Below are 17362 nucleotides of genomic sequence, written 5' to 3' on the forward strand. Positions count from 1 at the left end.
GGTAATGTTTGATATTATTTATTATATGTCTTACAACAGCACTTGAGAACCTGCATGACATTGCCACTGTATTTAGAACTGTGAAATATCTGAAATACGAGGCTGTCTTGTAGATTTAGGTTGTTAGCTCTTAGGGGACAGAGTAAAGGTAGGAGGAGAAATAAGATCTGAGAGATGAAATGTTAGAAACCAGCTCTATTGAATTCCAGTATAGTGCATTACACAACAGAATATGCTGACTCTTAAATTATCATGAAAACTATAACAGCCTTTGAAGTCATTCTTTAAAATTCTCATCTAAATCACTAAAATCACTTTGCTAACTGAAAATAAGAATTTGTGAAAAGTCCCCATGAAAATTCATGAAAATTCCCCACCTGGAATAGTCTCAAATATTTTGCTGCCATGGTCCTAGCATTCAAACACAGACACTGTGATGCTTTTCTGGTTTTATCTGCACTGCACACTGTAGTACAGCACAGACTTACTTGAGCTAGTTCTGACCACACTGCCTCAGCTGCTGAAAACATGATTCTTATTAGTGCTGACATCAGTGCAAGCTTATTTATCCCACTCTCCATCAGCCATATTACTATCATGCCCCTCAGAATGCCTTCTCAGCATTAAATTAAATTGTAAATTATATTGTAAATGAAATTGTGCTTTTTTTCTGACCGTCTTTGGTTTCAGAGAAGCCTTACTTCTCAAACACTACCATAAGACCTTGGAAAAGAAGACATAGGGAGAAGCCACTTGCCTTCTTTCGGCTTCAAATAAACTGGATGAAGAGGTTTTTGTCATGATCAGACCTCTAGATTACCACCTCCTGACGTTGATAATATTTCACAGGTAGTCAGGTCCTTAAAACAGACATTTCAAAATAATCCATCTTAGCTCAAGTATTACTAAGTAGTTTGAGTTGCTATTTTATGAATAGCTGTGGTATCCCATTTTAGGGATCAGCAACCTCTGCTGGAGGAAGGGCAAGTCTTGATGAGAAACTTTAACAGATCTGTACTGGGAGGCATTAACCAGATCAGCTCATTCAGCTGGGGCCTGACTAGGACCCAGCCTGGGAGCCTCACTGGCTGACAGACTGGCCGACAGAAACAAGTCCTGCGTCCGGGATGTGAAACAAGTCAGGAAAGTGTCCTTCTCCACAACACTGCATGTAATAAGGCCTATTCCCCTAAATAATTTTTGTTCATTAATCATTTCATTAGTATTGAATGCTTCAATTCAACCCACCACTTTCTGCTGTAAAGTATCTGTCCATTTTTCAGAGGAAATAATTTTAATGTAAAGTCCCTTCTCAGGACAATGAAAGCAATGTGACAAGCAAAAGCATAACAAGTCTTCTTTTCCACTAGGAATATGACCTGCCACACTATGGAAAGCCCTTAGGATACCTAAGGAAGGAGTACTAAGGTACTCTGATCCATTTTTTTCTCTGATAAATTAGAAGTGGAGTTTACCATTTCCCCTTTTAAAGGGCAGAAACCCAGCTGACAGACCAGGAGGCCATAGTTTGTCTCAGGAGACTAAGATTCGGCAAAATACCTGACCACTGTAGCTACTTCCCATAGTCTTAATCACGGATTAAGATTATTAAATAATGGCAAATATTTTAGTGGCTGGAGCTGACACAACCAAAGCTAAACACTATCAGCCCTACCTTGCCAAACAAAGTAGCTGTGAGTACCCACCAGCATCCCCCACTGCTGCACAGCAGCTGCCATGTATTCCTGTGCTGAATCTGTGCCACATGGAGCTTTTTAGTGGGTCTTTTTTCCTAAAAAGAATATTTTCCCTGAAAATTTTTCCTGATTGAGATTCTGGAAAGAATTACAGGTGATTTTTTTGTTATTTTTTCTTTTAATAGAAGACAAGTTCCAAAGTGACTATTTTATTCTCACAGCATTGAAAGGAGTTTGAAGTTTCCCTAATAACTGAGTACTTTATGGTAGTTTGCAAAAACTTTTAATATATACATATATTAGTTTTTCCAGTCTGGTTGGATAAAAGAGTTAAGGAGTCTTTCAGGGATCACATGCAATAGCATCCACTCAGTGGCAGAGACTTCGGTCATGATGTAACAACATGTGTCTCCCTACTGTATATAACTGGCACAGACCAAACCCCTTTCTCTCTTTCTATGATCTCCCTTGTACTCTTTTACATTTCCTGGTGTCACCTACAGTACAGGAAATTCAAAAAGGAGACAAAATCCTTACCTGTACGAGCCGTAGGTGGATGGTAGACTTTTAATCGTCTTGGCCTGAAACGCCAAAGGCAGTGAAATCCTTCTTACTTCAGCAAAAGGAATAAACCCTTGTTTGGCAGTTTGCTGATTCTTAGATAATCTCTTAGAAAAGATAAATTGGTAACTTTCTCTGCTTTCAGTCACTAACATACTTTCATATATCAAATTACTTCATAAGTGGAAAAATAATAGTTAAAAAACAGCGAGCAGTGCTCATCGTTTGGAAGGCAAGTGAAATGTAACCTATGACAAAGTAGATCTCTCGTATTTATAGCACATCTTCTGTCCAAGTTCAGTTAGATGACAATGGCAGGCTGGTGTTTGAAGTCTGTGTTCAACGCACTTCTCCATATGGGATTCTAAACATATTTGTGAATCAACCACATCTTTCTCATCTCCTCAGTAATACTATGATGTGATATAGCACCTCTTTTTTAAATATTTTTTAAAGTGTTAATGAAGGAAAGCTGTTTTGCAGCTGAAGTAATCTGAGACAAAAACAATTAAACAATGCATATTATTTCTCACGTTTACAGCTAAACTATGAACTATTTTGGCCAGGGACTATTTTTTGTTTATTTCTATCCAGAAATAAACTAATAATTAGTTACAGTAAATAATAGATTATAACAAAAATCAGTTATAACAACTAGGAATGGTAGCAAAATAATTCTAGATCATTGACAGTGGTAGAAATGGAAATAAGGTTTTTGACTCTTTGCTATATCAAGACACTACAAATTAGCCAATTAGATAAAAATGGCAGAAAATTAGAAGGATAACTAAAACTCTATTTATATATGGGAACAAATTATACTTCTGTGAGCCCTGCTCATGAAACTGAGAACTTGATCCACTAAGGTACCCAGTGTCTTTCTCAGGTTCATAGCTCCAGCTTTCCATCCTTCTTTCCACATGTATTAATATTTTATTACTGGTCTCTGCACTGCAGCCATAGATTAATTTGTGAGGTGGAAATTCTTCTTTTCCATGAAGAAGCCAATTCAAATAGAGGAGCAGGCCGAGTGAGAACAGAGTGCTCCTGGCCTGTGCTTAGCTCCCCACATGGCGGGAGAGGGGGGTCTGAGCACAGCCTCCCACTATGACGGCGACGCAACCGTCGGGACAGAGCTGACAGGCAGGTCTGACGGCAGCCAGCTCGGTGCCCATTGCACACCCACTCAATCCCACCCGTGCACAGCAGAGCTCACTCTGGCTCTGACTCCAAGACCAGCACCGGCAGCTGTGGAAATGCAGGGTGAAGCACTTGTGTGGCGCAACCCAGCCGTCCCTCTGCTACAGCAGGGCTGACTGCCTGTGCGTGCCTCTATCAACAAGTAACAGCCACAAAATATCAAAGGCTGTTTTTCCTTTCCAGACTGCCTGTTGTTTTTTTCTCAAAACACGAGTCCATCTGTGTCTTCCCAAGCTATGGATGCGGGGAGACATTTGCGTCATATTGAAAAAAAGCAAGTGTGTTTGCTTCTAACGGGAAGCTGGAATTGCCAAGAAAGTATTGTCAAGACCCTTTATTGTTTTCCTTTTTTATACCTGTTATTTCTAAGCAAAAATGATCTGACTATCCCCTTCTTACCAATATAAATCTGAACTAAGCTCACAGAGTTATGGAAAATAAGGTCCTTCAAGCATCAGAACAAATATTCTTGGATCCAGAAGATATCTATTCATGTCATTCGATCATACAGAGAACCTATATCTGCACTGAGCTCTTGCTGAACATCACTGTACTTAGTGTGTGGCAGCAAAGTTCAGTGCTGATCAGGCTCATCCGCTATATTAGTCACTCATATGTTCAGACTGATGAACAGTCCATGTATTCCCGTGACAGCACTCAGACAGAGAGAAGGCCATTTCTGTAAATTGTTGTGGTACATAAGCAGTAACAATGTCATTTTAGAAGAAACTGAATCTGGCAGTGTAAGGAAAACAGTAACAGATCTTAAAAAATATTACTAAGGTGAAATAAACACATTACCAGCATCCAGATTTGGTGCTTCCTTACAGTTCTGATACAAATACCACTTCAGGTGCAAATCCCCAAGGCCAAAATGTCATTTCGAATAAGCTTCTACGTTTCACTACACTGGCATAAATTTAGATAAAACCGAGTAAAATGAAGCATTCGAAATCACAGTTCGGGATAAAGAGAAGAATCTGACCCACCATATAAAGAGTTACTGTGCTTCTCAAATTTAGTTTTGCAGTAGTGATCAGACTATGATGGTGAAGTGGACAGTGAAGATGAACCCAGGTATCACTGCAGCCATTGCTCATCCTAAGACCGTGATGTGTCTGCTGCATTACTGCATTTGGTGAGGTTAATAATGGGCATGAATCTATGGATCATATCTTGTCATTGTCATAGAAATATGAAACAATGAGGTACTCTTTGCCATAAAATACCTTTCACAATTCCTCCTTTTTTGATCATTGCAATTAATTTAATTTATTTCAAGGACGCTCATAAGTAAAAGTAAAACATTCTGTTCCAGCTCTGCAAAAGATGTGGGACTTTCTGGAGAAAAACCAAGCCACACAATGACAAGACTGTTTATTAAAAATACAAGATCTGCTATGCAGTGTAGTTTATGACTTATTCTTTCTGTGTCAGGAAGGCCATTATTTTGATAATTGGGATGATAAGCTCTGAACAGAAATCAAAATCTTTTATCTAAATCTTTCAGATTTATTCTTAAAATGCAGCAATAGTTCCTCATTATTTTTCCTTTTCCTTGAAGGTTGCCTTTGGAAGCTTCAGCTCATCCTTAACTAGTAAGAGCAGTTTACTCTCACACAAGGAAATGTAGCACGAGATGTTCAAAACTAATGAGATGGGAATAAAAAGTAAACAAAATTTAAATATTTTTACCTCTCAAGACCAAATTATCTTTTCAATTGCATATTTAAAAACCAATTTACATTTCCCAGACTAATAACTTCTGGCACCACACTTGAAAATATAGACTTGTGGGAACAGAATACAACTTGATAAACATCGGTGTTTATCTTCAGAAGCTTCCAGATTAGTAAGTGAAATCACAGGTTTATACATCAAAGGCAAATCTATAAAGCCTTCCCTAGGAGTGGCATTATGTAGTGATTTGGAATTAATCTAAGACAGCTATCTGGTTGAAAGAAATCATATTCCGACAGGAGTATCCTTGGTGTTCATAAGACCTCTGTCTTGAAATCGCATATCCAAAATACTAGTAAGTTAGGGGAAGTGACAGATCTCCTCAGTGGGAGTCCTATCTCTGGACACCAGCAGCTTTTTTCTCCCAGACATGATTACCCTGTGGGAGTCGTATGAACTTTCTTTGAAGGCCACAATTTTTGCTTCAGAATGGCTCAGACTGTTCTGAGCTGCAGGTATTTTGAAAACAAAATTAAGTTTCCATACAAGGTTAAAAATATGCACTGAGCCCTCTCCCACATCAGACTGCAGGAGCTGAATGCTACTATGCTATCAATACAGGCAGTATATTTTTCAGGAACAAAATATAAACATTGAGTTAGAACACTTAATATAAGTTTGCTAAGTACTTTTGCTTCCTTTCTTGGCCATGGTTATGAGAAAGTGTTTGTTCAAATGTGGAGGAAAATGAATAGATTCCCCAGACTTCCCTCCTTTGCCAGCAAATACAGCACTCACTGTACATTGCATAACGTGGTGAAAAGAGAAAAATTAGATTATCGTCAAAATATTATACTTGTTGTCTATCGCTAGTTTCTTTTTGTTTTTCCTATAAATGTACACCGAGGGACAACTCAGTTTCCACTAACTTCTGTATGGACAAGTTTAGTCCTTAGGAATAATGAGAAAGGTCTCTGGTCTAAATTCTGTGCTCTTATGCACTGGCATTAATCCCAAGTAACTTTCCTGCCACTCCTACAGCAATGCTGAGGAGGACCAGGGAGGCTGCAGCATTCTGTGGAACTGGTCTGAGGGTAAAAGTTCTTGATGTGGAGGTTTAGTCAACCACAGCAAATGTGCCGTATTGAGAAGAATGCAAGGATGCCACCCCAGCCTCACACCTCGGCTGGGCTGCTGAGATGCCCAACAGCAGCAATGAATTAGAGAATCAGAGGCTGCAGAGCAGCCAGGCATAGGGAGTGTGTTAAACCACAACTAGCAGAACATGCACTTAAATAAATAGCACGTATGTGCTGCCTCAGGCTTTCTTCTTTCAATTAAATCTTCCAGTTAGCAGGAGCTAAGCCCACCACCCATCTGGTGGCCACTTGGCAGTGTGTGAGAAGTGAGATGTTTTATTCCAGTCACTTTCTAGTAGATTGTGTTGACAAAAGAAAGTAATTACTACTTTGATTATTGGCAAAACTGCAGTGGTCTGAGGGAGCTAAGGGATGTGAACAGACAGAGAACTCATCTAGGACAAGGAAATTTAAGTTGTTGTTCAGGTGCATTTAAATGTTCTTAGAAGACCAAGCCATGCACCATGCTCTGTGGATAAGGACCTTGGCCCTAGCAGGGACAGATCAATATCTCTCACAAGCACATCCGAACTACTCTGTACAAATAAAGCAGAAAGAGCTTCTTTCCTTCATTTCTGGGATATGTAACTTTCAAGAAGGAATTCTAATGCAATGTGCATATATTGTTTTCTACCAGATGCAAAAGATGGACTTTATCTAGAGAGTCTGATAAAAACAACAGCGAGATGAATCTATATATTAACTTAATATCCCTTTTCAATGAATTTCTATCTCATCTCTGTGTGTCAAGCATCTGTGAATGATTCTACCAAAACTCTGGAAGCTGGCTAGGAACTACCAAGAGCAAGTGCAAGCATCTGTGCTTCAGATAGCACAGCTGTATGAGCAATGCTGCTCATCTGCCTGCAGAGCACACCATGCCAGCTGTTTGACAGGACGAATTCGAGGGTAGATCAATAAGAGGCTCTCTGAGTGAGATCTTTTTCCTTTCCTTTCACTCCTCTGCTTTTACGCCTGCTCATATTGCTCCAGTTTTATTCACTTTAATCTGATGAACATTAATAAAACAGTGAGTACTCCTCCCAGCACTGATTTTTTAAATCATTTCTTTAGGCAGTGAGCTTACAGTCTGCTGTTTTGCCAGGGTCAGACAGCTCAAATTACACAGCCACCTTCCTGTATTAGCACCCAAGGATTTATGTAGAAAGTTTCTATTCTCCTTGGTAGTCAGTGAAAATCAACAAGGCTTGCAGCACAACCAGCTTTCTTGCAATGTCCTGTACTAAAGGGAACAATGTTGCTGTTTACACAAAGGCTTTTACCTTTAATGGTTCTCTTTAAATTGTTTCATTTCACTGTGTTGTACTTAACTCCACTGACCAATCTGCTGTGCTGAGGATTCCAATATCAGTTATATTTGCCTTACTTTTAGAACCCAAACTGCCCTTTCTGTCAGCAAGAAAGCAAGCAAATACTAATAAAAGATTTTTCTCATCCTTTTGATGGACTTTTCTTCTGTGTTTACAGTTCTTTTTATTTGAGCTTCATGAACATTCATGTGGGCAAAGTTGGGTTGGCATGAACAGTACACAGAGTGAATTTCAGGCCTGTAACAGAGATTTGCTTACTCCGAATTAGATTCTCGATTAAATAGAACACATTTTTGGCAGGCTCAGGGTTGCCTTTTAAAGGTCAAGACATTCAGACACAAGACTATGTATGAAACACAAAGGCCCAGTCCGTGTCCCAAGGACCTTTGCTCAGCAGCCCAGATCTGTGAGCGGTATGCAGTGAGATCCAAAGGACAGCAACAAACCAGAACCACTAGTGTGCATGTTAAGATAATGATGGCTCTCCATCGCAATTAACTTGTGCTTCTAAATGTTATGAAAGAAGAGTTTTCTGAGGGAGATTTGAATACAAGAGGATGTTATGCTCTTACACCAGAGTGTAAGGTATTTTCAAACACTGGTGATGATAAGAGTGCAAATGAAAAGGAACATGATGAAATGTGGTGAGAACACTAGAGATACCAGAAAACAACTTTACTTTTGACCTGAAAGTGGGAAGGGTATTTATAGGGCCATGGGCAATATGCAGAGGGACATTTTTCTGATTCCTTCCAAAAAAAACCCTAAAAATGGGAGGGCAAATGAAAGTTAGGGTATCTCCACACTGTTTTCTGAAGTAACAGATAAGAAATGTTTAAACTTAATCTTAGCAGAGGCAAAGATGCAAAAGAGTAAGTAGATTCCAGCCTGAAGCAGGAGAGCATTTTGTGACTGACAGATTGTTAATTGAATTGCACTAGCACTGCAGACAGTGAAGAACCCAAGCAGGAGAGGCCTGAGTTCCGAACACCTACCCAGGGCTGTGCTGAGCTCCAGCTGAAGCTTCAGCACCGCAGGCTGCAGAGCTCTCTGCTGTATGGATGCCGTCCCCTCCTAAAATGCTCAGTGACACCCTGACTCTCAACGAGGGCACTCACACTGTGTCTCTTTTCAATAGGGCTCTTATATTTTTGTGATCTTCACACTATTTTGATACCTTTATCTTTCCATCAGATTTCCCTGATACTGGCTGGTGGATTTTGAAGGATCCTGGAGTTAAAGGAACTGAAAGATATTCACACAGATAAACACACAAACTAAAACACATTTCACTCTTTTTTTTTTTTTTTTTTAATTTGTAGTAAGAGCTTCAGAAATTCTTTTATATTACTATTCATGAGCATAGCTCTTCAGAAACAGCAAGAATTGGGGGGGCGTAGACAGGGTGGGGAAAGAAGCAGCTCTATTTTTGAATGGAGGATGTCATTTCAAACTGAAGCTTTCCTACTGAGATGTAAAGTGACCAAACTGTCCCAATGCTTTGAGCCCTGAACCTTCACAGACGATTGCAGCAAGTAAGGACTGTTAGCAAACAAAAACAATACTACTACGCATGCTTAAGTTCTCCACTCAGCAGGGTTCTATCTGTGTTAAAATCTACGTTCTGCAAATCTTTATGGCTGGGAAGCACTTGGGAGAACTTGCGGCATTCACTTTCAACTTTACTGACTAGTTAAGGAATAACTTATATTGCTTTATTTTCTTCCCTTATTAGTAACTACAAGCACTATAGAATCCAGTTCCTGTTCCTTGTGCTTACACATATACACATTTATATTCTTTCTGTTATTCTCCATTCTAAGTATTCGTCACCTTCCATTCTAAATAATTCATACTATAGCAGGAAATAGAATTACAAGATTAAAGCAATGGCAAAAATTGTTTTTCCTGATAGTAATATTGAACTCCATGCATCAGTTGAACTGAAAATTAGTCCATATAAAATGAACATTTTTCAACCTCACTAAAAATTCAAAACTATCAAGAAAGTTGATTTTGTTGTTTTTTTCTTTCATACAATTCTGTATTCTTCCATCTCCCCAAATTACTTTCAAATAGCAAAAAAGCTGGTATTTTTCATCATACACAGAATGAGATAAAGAAATTAAGAGTCAACCACTAAATTACTAAAGAGAATAGCTGTATAAACTAACAAAAATATTTTGCCAAAGACAGAAATACTGGGAGGATAAATCAATTAATGTCTGAAAGACACTTTAACAGCAGATTGACAGAAGACATAAGTTTACCAAAAGAATTATTCTGGTCAATTATCAATAACGTGTTTAATTTACACTGAAAGAACATACAGTAGCAAATGTTTCCTGATTTATCCTGGGCTTTCAGGACCTTAAAGTAGGAACTGAGGGAGAGATGTGGTTCAAGTAGGCCTGCAGTAGCTGTTTTCCTGTAAATACAGAATCCAATCCCGTCAATACAAATTCAATCAGCAGTGTTTTTTCCTCACAAACCCCATAAAGTCAGTTGTCAAAGACAAAATAGATATTGGCACTTATCATCAAAATGCATACACTGCAAATTCAGAATACACAGTATGAATGAATGTGAAGTCTGTATAAATGTATTTGAAATCCAGTACTGCAATAGTTTTCTGCATATGCTTTTATCTTTTAATATCACTGTACTGGCAATGTTTACCAAGTGCTCTAGATAGCCTAAAATTCTTATAAAACACAGAAGTCTCTCTTCTAGGTCACTAATGAAGGGAGACAAAATGACAGACAAAGGTCATGTACCACGCATAAAAATCCCACCTTTCAGTCCATTTTGCATGTCTGCCATCCAGTCTTGTATAGAAAGGAGAAAAATAGCAGGGAATGTGTATGTGTTCAGCACAGGATGAACTGAGAATCCAGGCCAGAGCCTGCAAGCACAGCCCGACTCGCCTGCCCTCTCAGGCTGGCCCATGCTGTGTCACCCTTCATTTCTTCAAGGGTGCTCACAGTACTACTTGAGCAGCAGGAACATCACACAAACTCCTGTTTCCACGTAACCATTTTACTTGGGAAATAAATAAAATTAAAATAAATTCAATAAGCTCAAATAGAAATTAAATGCTTTTTCTTCAGGTCTCTAAAAAGAGACCAGACTTTGCAGCCGGAAAGGGGGAATGTGAAGCACAGCCGGTAGCTTGCAAGCAGCTGGAAGGAGTTTAAGGCTCATGAAGAGTCTCCTTAATATTGTTTTTCCGAACTAGAACAAACAGTTTAGCAAAATTACATGCTTATTTCCGTGTCACTGTCCCTGTGTATCTAGCTCTTACTGGCAGGTTTGTTCTGACACAGTCTGATTCTCCCCTGGTCCAAAATCTGTATTGAAGGCCTTAAATGTGGGTTGCTACAACAGCTAACGTGCAGGTACTTGCCTCTTATTGGATGTGAGACTTTTTGCTTTTGAAGGATGAAAGTCACAGTTCACATTTCATATTCTACCAAAATAAATTTATGAGGGGTCAAGTTTCTCCTTCCCCACAAGCCAGCAGATCAGGGAGGTACATGCTGTTTTGAGACACTCACATTATCCATTTGGAGCAAAGGCACAAAATCAAGCCTGCCACATTCGAGAACAGGGTGATGGCACTTGCAGCCAGCAACACACTGTAGAAGTAACTCTTTCTGTCTCTCCAAGGACATGGTATTAGCTGCCAGAAGTAGCTGGGTAACCCCTATGGCTATGGAAAGCACAGGTAAATTAAAAATCAGTTCTGCTGTGGTTTCCTGGGGATTAGAAGACCAAATGAAATACTAAAAGCAAGTGACTCAACTGATGCAATTTTAGCTATGACAGAAACTTTTTCTATAGCCTAAGCCAAATCACATAATCTTTCTACTTTGTTACAGCCATCTGTAGTATAGAACCAGTGACAATTATTGCTGCCCACATGGATATAATGGGAAGACACTGATTAATAAAAAAGCTTTTAAGAGGTGCAAATATTTGGGTTACAACAAAACTTGGTTTACTTTGTTATTTGTATTGATTTTGCAGCAGCACGTGAAGTTCCAGTTATGCTAAATGCTGCCGAAACCCATGGCCATGGAGAACCCCTGCCTCGGAAACCTAACAGTGCGCAACCTGCCAGTGATGAAATGTAAGTAGCAATTTGAGAAATGGAGCACCAAGTATGAAAAGATATGTAGCCATGTCAATTTGGACATGGCATCTCTTGGATCACTCACTATTCTCCCAAGAAATACAACTTAGCTTCTTCAGGAAGGCAGGGTAATGCTGACTCCAAGCTATTTGATGGGAGAGTTTAAAGATCCATTTCACTGATTTGCTCTAATAGTTTTCGTCTTTTATTTGCTAGACAGAAACGAGTCACCTAGTATCAAAAGGTTTTGAAAGTTCCAGGTCCTCAGGTCAGCCAAAGCTTAAGGAAAAAAAAAAAAATAGAGGCAGCATGAACAGCCACTGTGGAGAACATCTCTTCATCAGATGGCAGCTGATTTGGGATCAGCAATAGTACATCATGAACAGGCTCATTCAGACTCCCTTGGCTGAGCAAATGTCTACACCACAGATATCTTGAGAGACAGGCATGAAACCTCAAGGAGAAAATGGAAGGATCCTGAGAACGCCATAGCCCTCCAAAAGAAAATCAAATGGGAACCAGAAATAGACCCACACTCATGTATAACAACGTCTTTTAAATCTGACTGTTCTCATACATTTTGTTCTTGAGTATAATTAAAATGCCATACAAACCTAATATATTAATTTAGCAATGCTGCAGTTAGCCTTAGTTACAAACTAATATCTTACTTATTTTCCTTGTTTGTTCAGAACAGCGAAGATTTTGAGGTTCTACCTTTAGGTTATAGCATGATGTTATGCATAAGTAATCTATCTATTCACCTTGTTTACTGTTTAATTTTCTGTTGATCTTTCACAATCATAGACTAATGACTTACCAGAATAAGCCTGTGCATTCCTAAAAAGCTCTGAAATTTTTTAATGTCCGCTGCATAATACTTCAGGGATATATTCTGTGTTTACTTGTAGGGTCTGTATTGGACTCAGTAAAAACCTCCATTCCAGTCCCCACTTCTATAAACTTAAAAAAACCTATGTGACAATTTGATGACATACCTGCCCAAGCAAGAGATATGTTTATAGTACAGCTTCCAGAACAAAGAAGTCCTGACTCCAGTTGTGGTCTTTAGAAAGTATAGCAATGATTTTCATTCATCATTATTTTTCCAGAACCAGTATAGAATAATAATGATGTTTGTTCTCATGGGTAAATCAGACCACAATTTTACTAAAGTATGTTTCCTTCTAATGGGTCAGAAAGAGTTAATCTACTTAGTTAAGTACAGTGCAAGCCTGGTCAAACAAACACCTCATCTTTCAAAAATAATCTCCATATAGATCACTAGGAAATGTTCAACAGTTTAATTACTTCGGGATCTGGACAAGATCAAGCCTTCTATTACTCTAAGTAACAAATGTCAGTGCAAGATTATAATTTTAGACTCATAAAATGCTTTAAAACTTTGGCACTGGCCAAAGTTATTACTTTTATCTATTTATAGCAGGACCACATTGCGATACACATTTTCTTGGCACCTTAGACAAAGTACTGCAGGGGCTTCACAGAGTTTCCAGGGCAATGACTAAACAGTAGTTTCACTCATTATGGTAAGATGGAAAACAATGAAATTAACTGCGCACACGTGTTTGTGAATGTTATATCCTGGGTTATCAAGGTTTCATATTGATAGTAAGAAACAGTGCTAGAAAGGCTGACCAACTCTGTACCACAAAAATATTCCCCATGTGATCTAGTGAAGCAGAAACTCTGATGCTCACTACTAAGATTTCACAATATCAGGAAGCATGACAATGCTTGTTTAACAGGTATTAACCCTAAACCACAGTAAGATAAAATTAAAAAGAACCAAATTAAGAAAAATACGTCTTGAAATCCCACGTGAGTTTCCAAAGACAGAGGAGAAGCAAACATTGTTCCATTATTTAATAAGGAAATTACAGATCATTTTGCCTGACATCAATGTCAGGAAAACTGATGGAAAGGCTGGTACAGGAAGCAATCAGTGTACAATTAAAGGATGATAGTACAATTAATGCCAGTCAACACAGAAAATTAGTTTTGTCAGGGGAAAAAAAAAAAACACAAAACCTTCCTATTTTCCTACGAGATTATGAATTAGTTGGATAAAGGAAACTTTCTGTAGGGCTTTGGCTCGCAGCTTTACAGCATTTTCAGTAAAAACCCCAGCAACGTGTAATAGAGTGTGGGCCATATTAAATGGACCCAAACCATACTGAATGATCTGAGAAAAAATACAAAATTATTGCTGGAAAAAAAGCTGCACGTTACAAAAAGTTATAGAGTGATGAATAATGGGAAGAGCAGGCCATTAATGTAGACCAGCTAAGATCACTTACTAAGGTCTGGACTATATTTTAACACAGAGAAGGCAAAGCTGTTCATTAAAAGAACAAAGAAAATTGGTCTTATGTCCAAGATGGAAAATGATTTTGTGAAAAGCAGTGACTCTGAAAAGTTCTCAGAGCAAAGTGTAAGCAAAGTTATTCTTATTATACAAGATGGGGAACAGCTGGTAGGAGTTGTTGGTGCTGTTACATCCACCTCTCTGTGGTTTCAGAGAGAGCACTACTGGAAAAATGTGCTGAAAAAAACATCTACAGGAAACCAAGTGCTTTTACTGAGAGAAATTACTAATAATTCGTCATGATAAGGAGCCTCTAGAAACTCCAGTTGTTAGGTTAAAATGTGAGCTGTTTAACAGAGAGTTATGACCTATGAATACAGAAATGAGAGAGTAGATCACTTTTAAATCTATTGCGGAAAAAAAAAAAAAAAACACAACACAAAACCAAACAAACAAAAAACAAAACCACAAACAAATAAACAAAACCCACAACCAAACAAAAAAACCCAGTAGGCTCCATACATGTTCCTGAAGACAGACAAATGCAAAAGAAAACCTGTAGAAACATTCAGCAGCAAGAAAAATTAACTGTAAGAACAGCATGCTCACAGATGTGTTGGATTCAAATCCCTATAGAAAACCAGTAGCCTTTCCAAAGCCTTGCATTAATACTACATTGCTGGGTGAGTTTCCATGGTCCTTTATTAGAGAGACATGAGGAGATCATTATAAGAGTATTTCAAACTGCTGTGCATTTACTTGTTGTTTTCCCCCATGGGAGTATTCCTCGGGGTCCCATTTCTGGCATGTTATGTTACGCAAATACAGCAGAGAACAGTGAGCTGTAATCTTGCTGCCCACTGTGCCAGTGCTGGTCAAATCCTCAACAGATTTTGGTATGTATCCTGCTCTCTTTGGCAGATACAGGTTTTATCTGCTGCAAAGCCTCAAGTGAAGCTGCATTATGTTTCATAAAGACAAAAGAAAGAGAATAGCATAGACCTGCGTGATGGTGGGAAAGATGCCTTTAGATACACACTGGGACAACTCTTTATAAAACTGTCACTTGAGAATGCAGAGAGAGACTGAAGCTGTGAATTTAATTAACTTCTGGATCCATTGACATGGGTGAAAGCTTATTGCACTACTGCAATGGAGTCATGATTTTTCTTCTCACACATGCTTAAGCAGCATGGTCCAAACTGCAAAGATATGTACCTGATTGATACAGTCCATCACTGAGTCTTCCTTCTACCAACAACCTCAGTTAAGAAAAAAAGCCTCTTATAATTTGTCTTCTTAATATCTGTAAGTATAAGTACAAAACCAATATTTAAATTCAAAATCGCAAGTATTCATTAAAGGACTAATAAGAGCAATGGCTAATTGAAAACAACTGACTAGCCAGCAGTTGCTAAAAATCTCTTTAAAAATAAGCTATGTATCACATAGATAAAAAGGGGTTTGTTATGCACTTGAGAAGGACATGGAATGAGAGCTGGCCTGCATGAGTTCCCTACTTACCTACTACCTCCTATTTAAACTCTGCCAAACCCTATGTATATGTTAAAAGAGATAATAGGTTGATCACAGCTTCAGTTTTCAACATCAGAAGCCCTTCTGGGTCTGCTGAATTCAACTGCAGATGGACTACACGGGTACACAGTTACAGGGGACTGCAGTCCATATGAACCAACCAATGCATTGCATTTGTTGCTATCCCACATGGCATAATCTTCCTACTTAGATCAGGGCTGTGTCTGCACCTTCACTGAAGATGTGGCTCTAGTGGCACCAGGAGCTCTAGCTAGCCAAACTAGTAATGGTGCTGAGAAGCGCACCTACCACTTCACCTACCTGCATCATACCCAGTTGTTGCGCAGACCTGTGGTTGAGTGAAAGACTTTGTAACAGTCTTTAAATTTGTCCTGAGACTTCCAATACAAAATAGAAGAGGTTAAAATCCGAACAACACAAATTCTAAATTACATTTTTCAGGAGACAGACAGTATTTTCCAGACAAATGTCTGTGCATTACAAACAACTTTGAGAAGCTGCTGCTTTCCTGAGGTTAACAATAAATTTGCGTGGTACTTTGATTGACGCAAATGCTCAATCACATTCAAATCAAAACAGGAGGAAGCTCGTATTTTACATGGCTTCCTGTAGGACATATGCAATGTTATCCCAGAGGAGAAGGCAGGTTATGCAATAAGTGAGCAGCTCTGCAAAGTTATGTTTATTTGGGAAGCATTTCCAGTAATTATTTGGAAAGGACTGAGAGAATAAACTGATAAGACAGTCTCAGGATTTTGCACATTCATCACTAAAGTAACAATTAAATTTTAAATGAATTGGATACTGATTGCTATTTCACCCTCTTCAAGCAAATTAAATAATGGAAAAGAAAGGGAAACTTGGTTTACTAATGTTAGGATTCTCCCACTGCATGTGGGTTTGCATGTGTGTCTAAAAGTGCTGGTTAATAAAGAAGCAGAATAGTTTCCCTTATCATATTCTAGCCTCACTGGCAACACAGTACAGCCCTAAACTTGTTTTCAGAGCCAAAATGGACCAACTATTTTCCAGATTGAAGGAACAGCCAATTCCCACTTCTTAGCAAAGCTAAATACTACTCCAATTCATCTAACAAGTAAGTCAGACAAATAAGTCACTATGGTGACATTAGAAACCTTAATTTCTTCTCTTTTAAAGAGAAACAATACAGAAATAAGTTACTTTCAAATAATTTAAATATAGAGTTATTTGAGCGTAAAATATCACATTAAGACTTATTCTCTGGCTACGTATTTCCATATTTCTTCTTGTTAACTGTCATGAGTTAGCAGCATTTATAATTTATGTGCCTTGGACATAATTTAAAAAGCCTCATGTTTTTTATCTCCTTACATGACAATATTTTCAAAACACAGAAATGGAAGACTTCAGCTAAAAAGCCTTTCTGTCAATCAGTCCTGCTATAGAATGGCCTTCTCCTGGAAAAACATCCTGGCTTCTATGCTGAGCTCTCAAGCATATTGGTTTGCCATAAACAGCTTTTAAACTTGAACTAGACATATTTATTTGCATGTCATTACTACGAAATCTTTTCAGGTTTATAGTTACTGCACACAAATCCTGTCATCTGAGTTCTGGAAACAGACTGGAAAACTGGGCATGAGCTAAGATACATGAAACTTTTTCAGAGCACTTTGGAAGCCAAAATTATAGGAGACTTTTTCCACTTTTACCATTCACTTCTTTGTTATCCTTGGCCTTCATCCCCTCCT

General features: G+C 38.5%; 1 protein-coding gene across 2 annotated transcripts in view; it reads left to right on the forward strand.

Moving 5' to 3' along the window:
- Nucleotides 1–17362, forward strand: part of PDE5A (phosphodiesterase 5A) — a 134865-nt gene that overhangs the window by 50539 nt on the left and 66964 nt on the right. Inside the window, exon 2 of one of the 2 annotated variants that reach the window (XM_065836321.2) lies at nucleotides 11638–11740. In XM_065836321.2, coding sequence (XP_065692393.2) covers nucleotides 11658–11740 — 83 coding nt within the window. In that variant the 5' untranslated portion in view covers nucleotides 11638–11657. The remainder of the gene's footprint in view (nucleotides 1–11637; nucleotides 11741–17362) is intronic. The other variant, XM_065836322.2, reaches the window with a different exon arrangement.

This window comes from Patagioenas fasciata, chromosome 4 (assembly GCF_037038585.1).
Source record: "Patagioenas fasciata isolate bPatFas1 chromosome 4, bPatFas1.hap1, whole genome shotgun sequence".
NCBI classification, from domain to species: Eukaryota; Metazoa; Chordata; class Aves; order Columbiformes; family Columbidae; genus Patagioenas; species Patagioenas fasciata.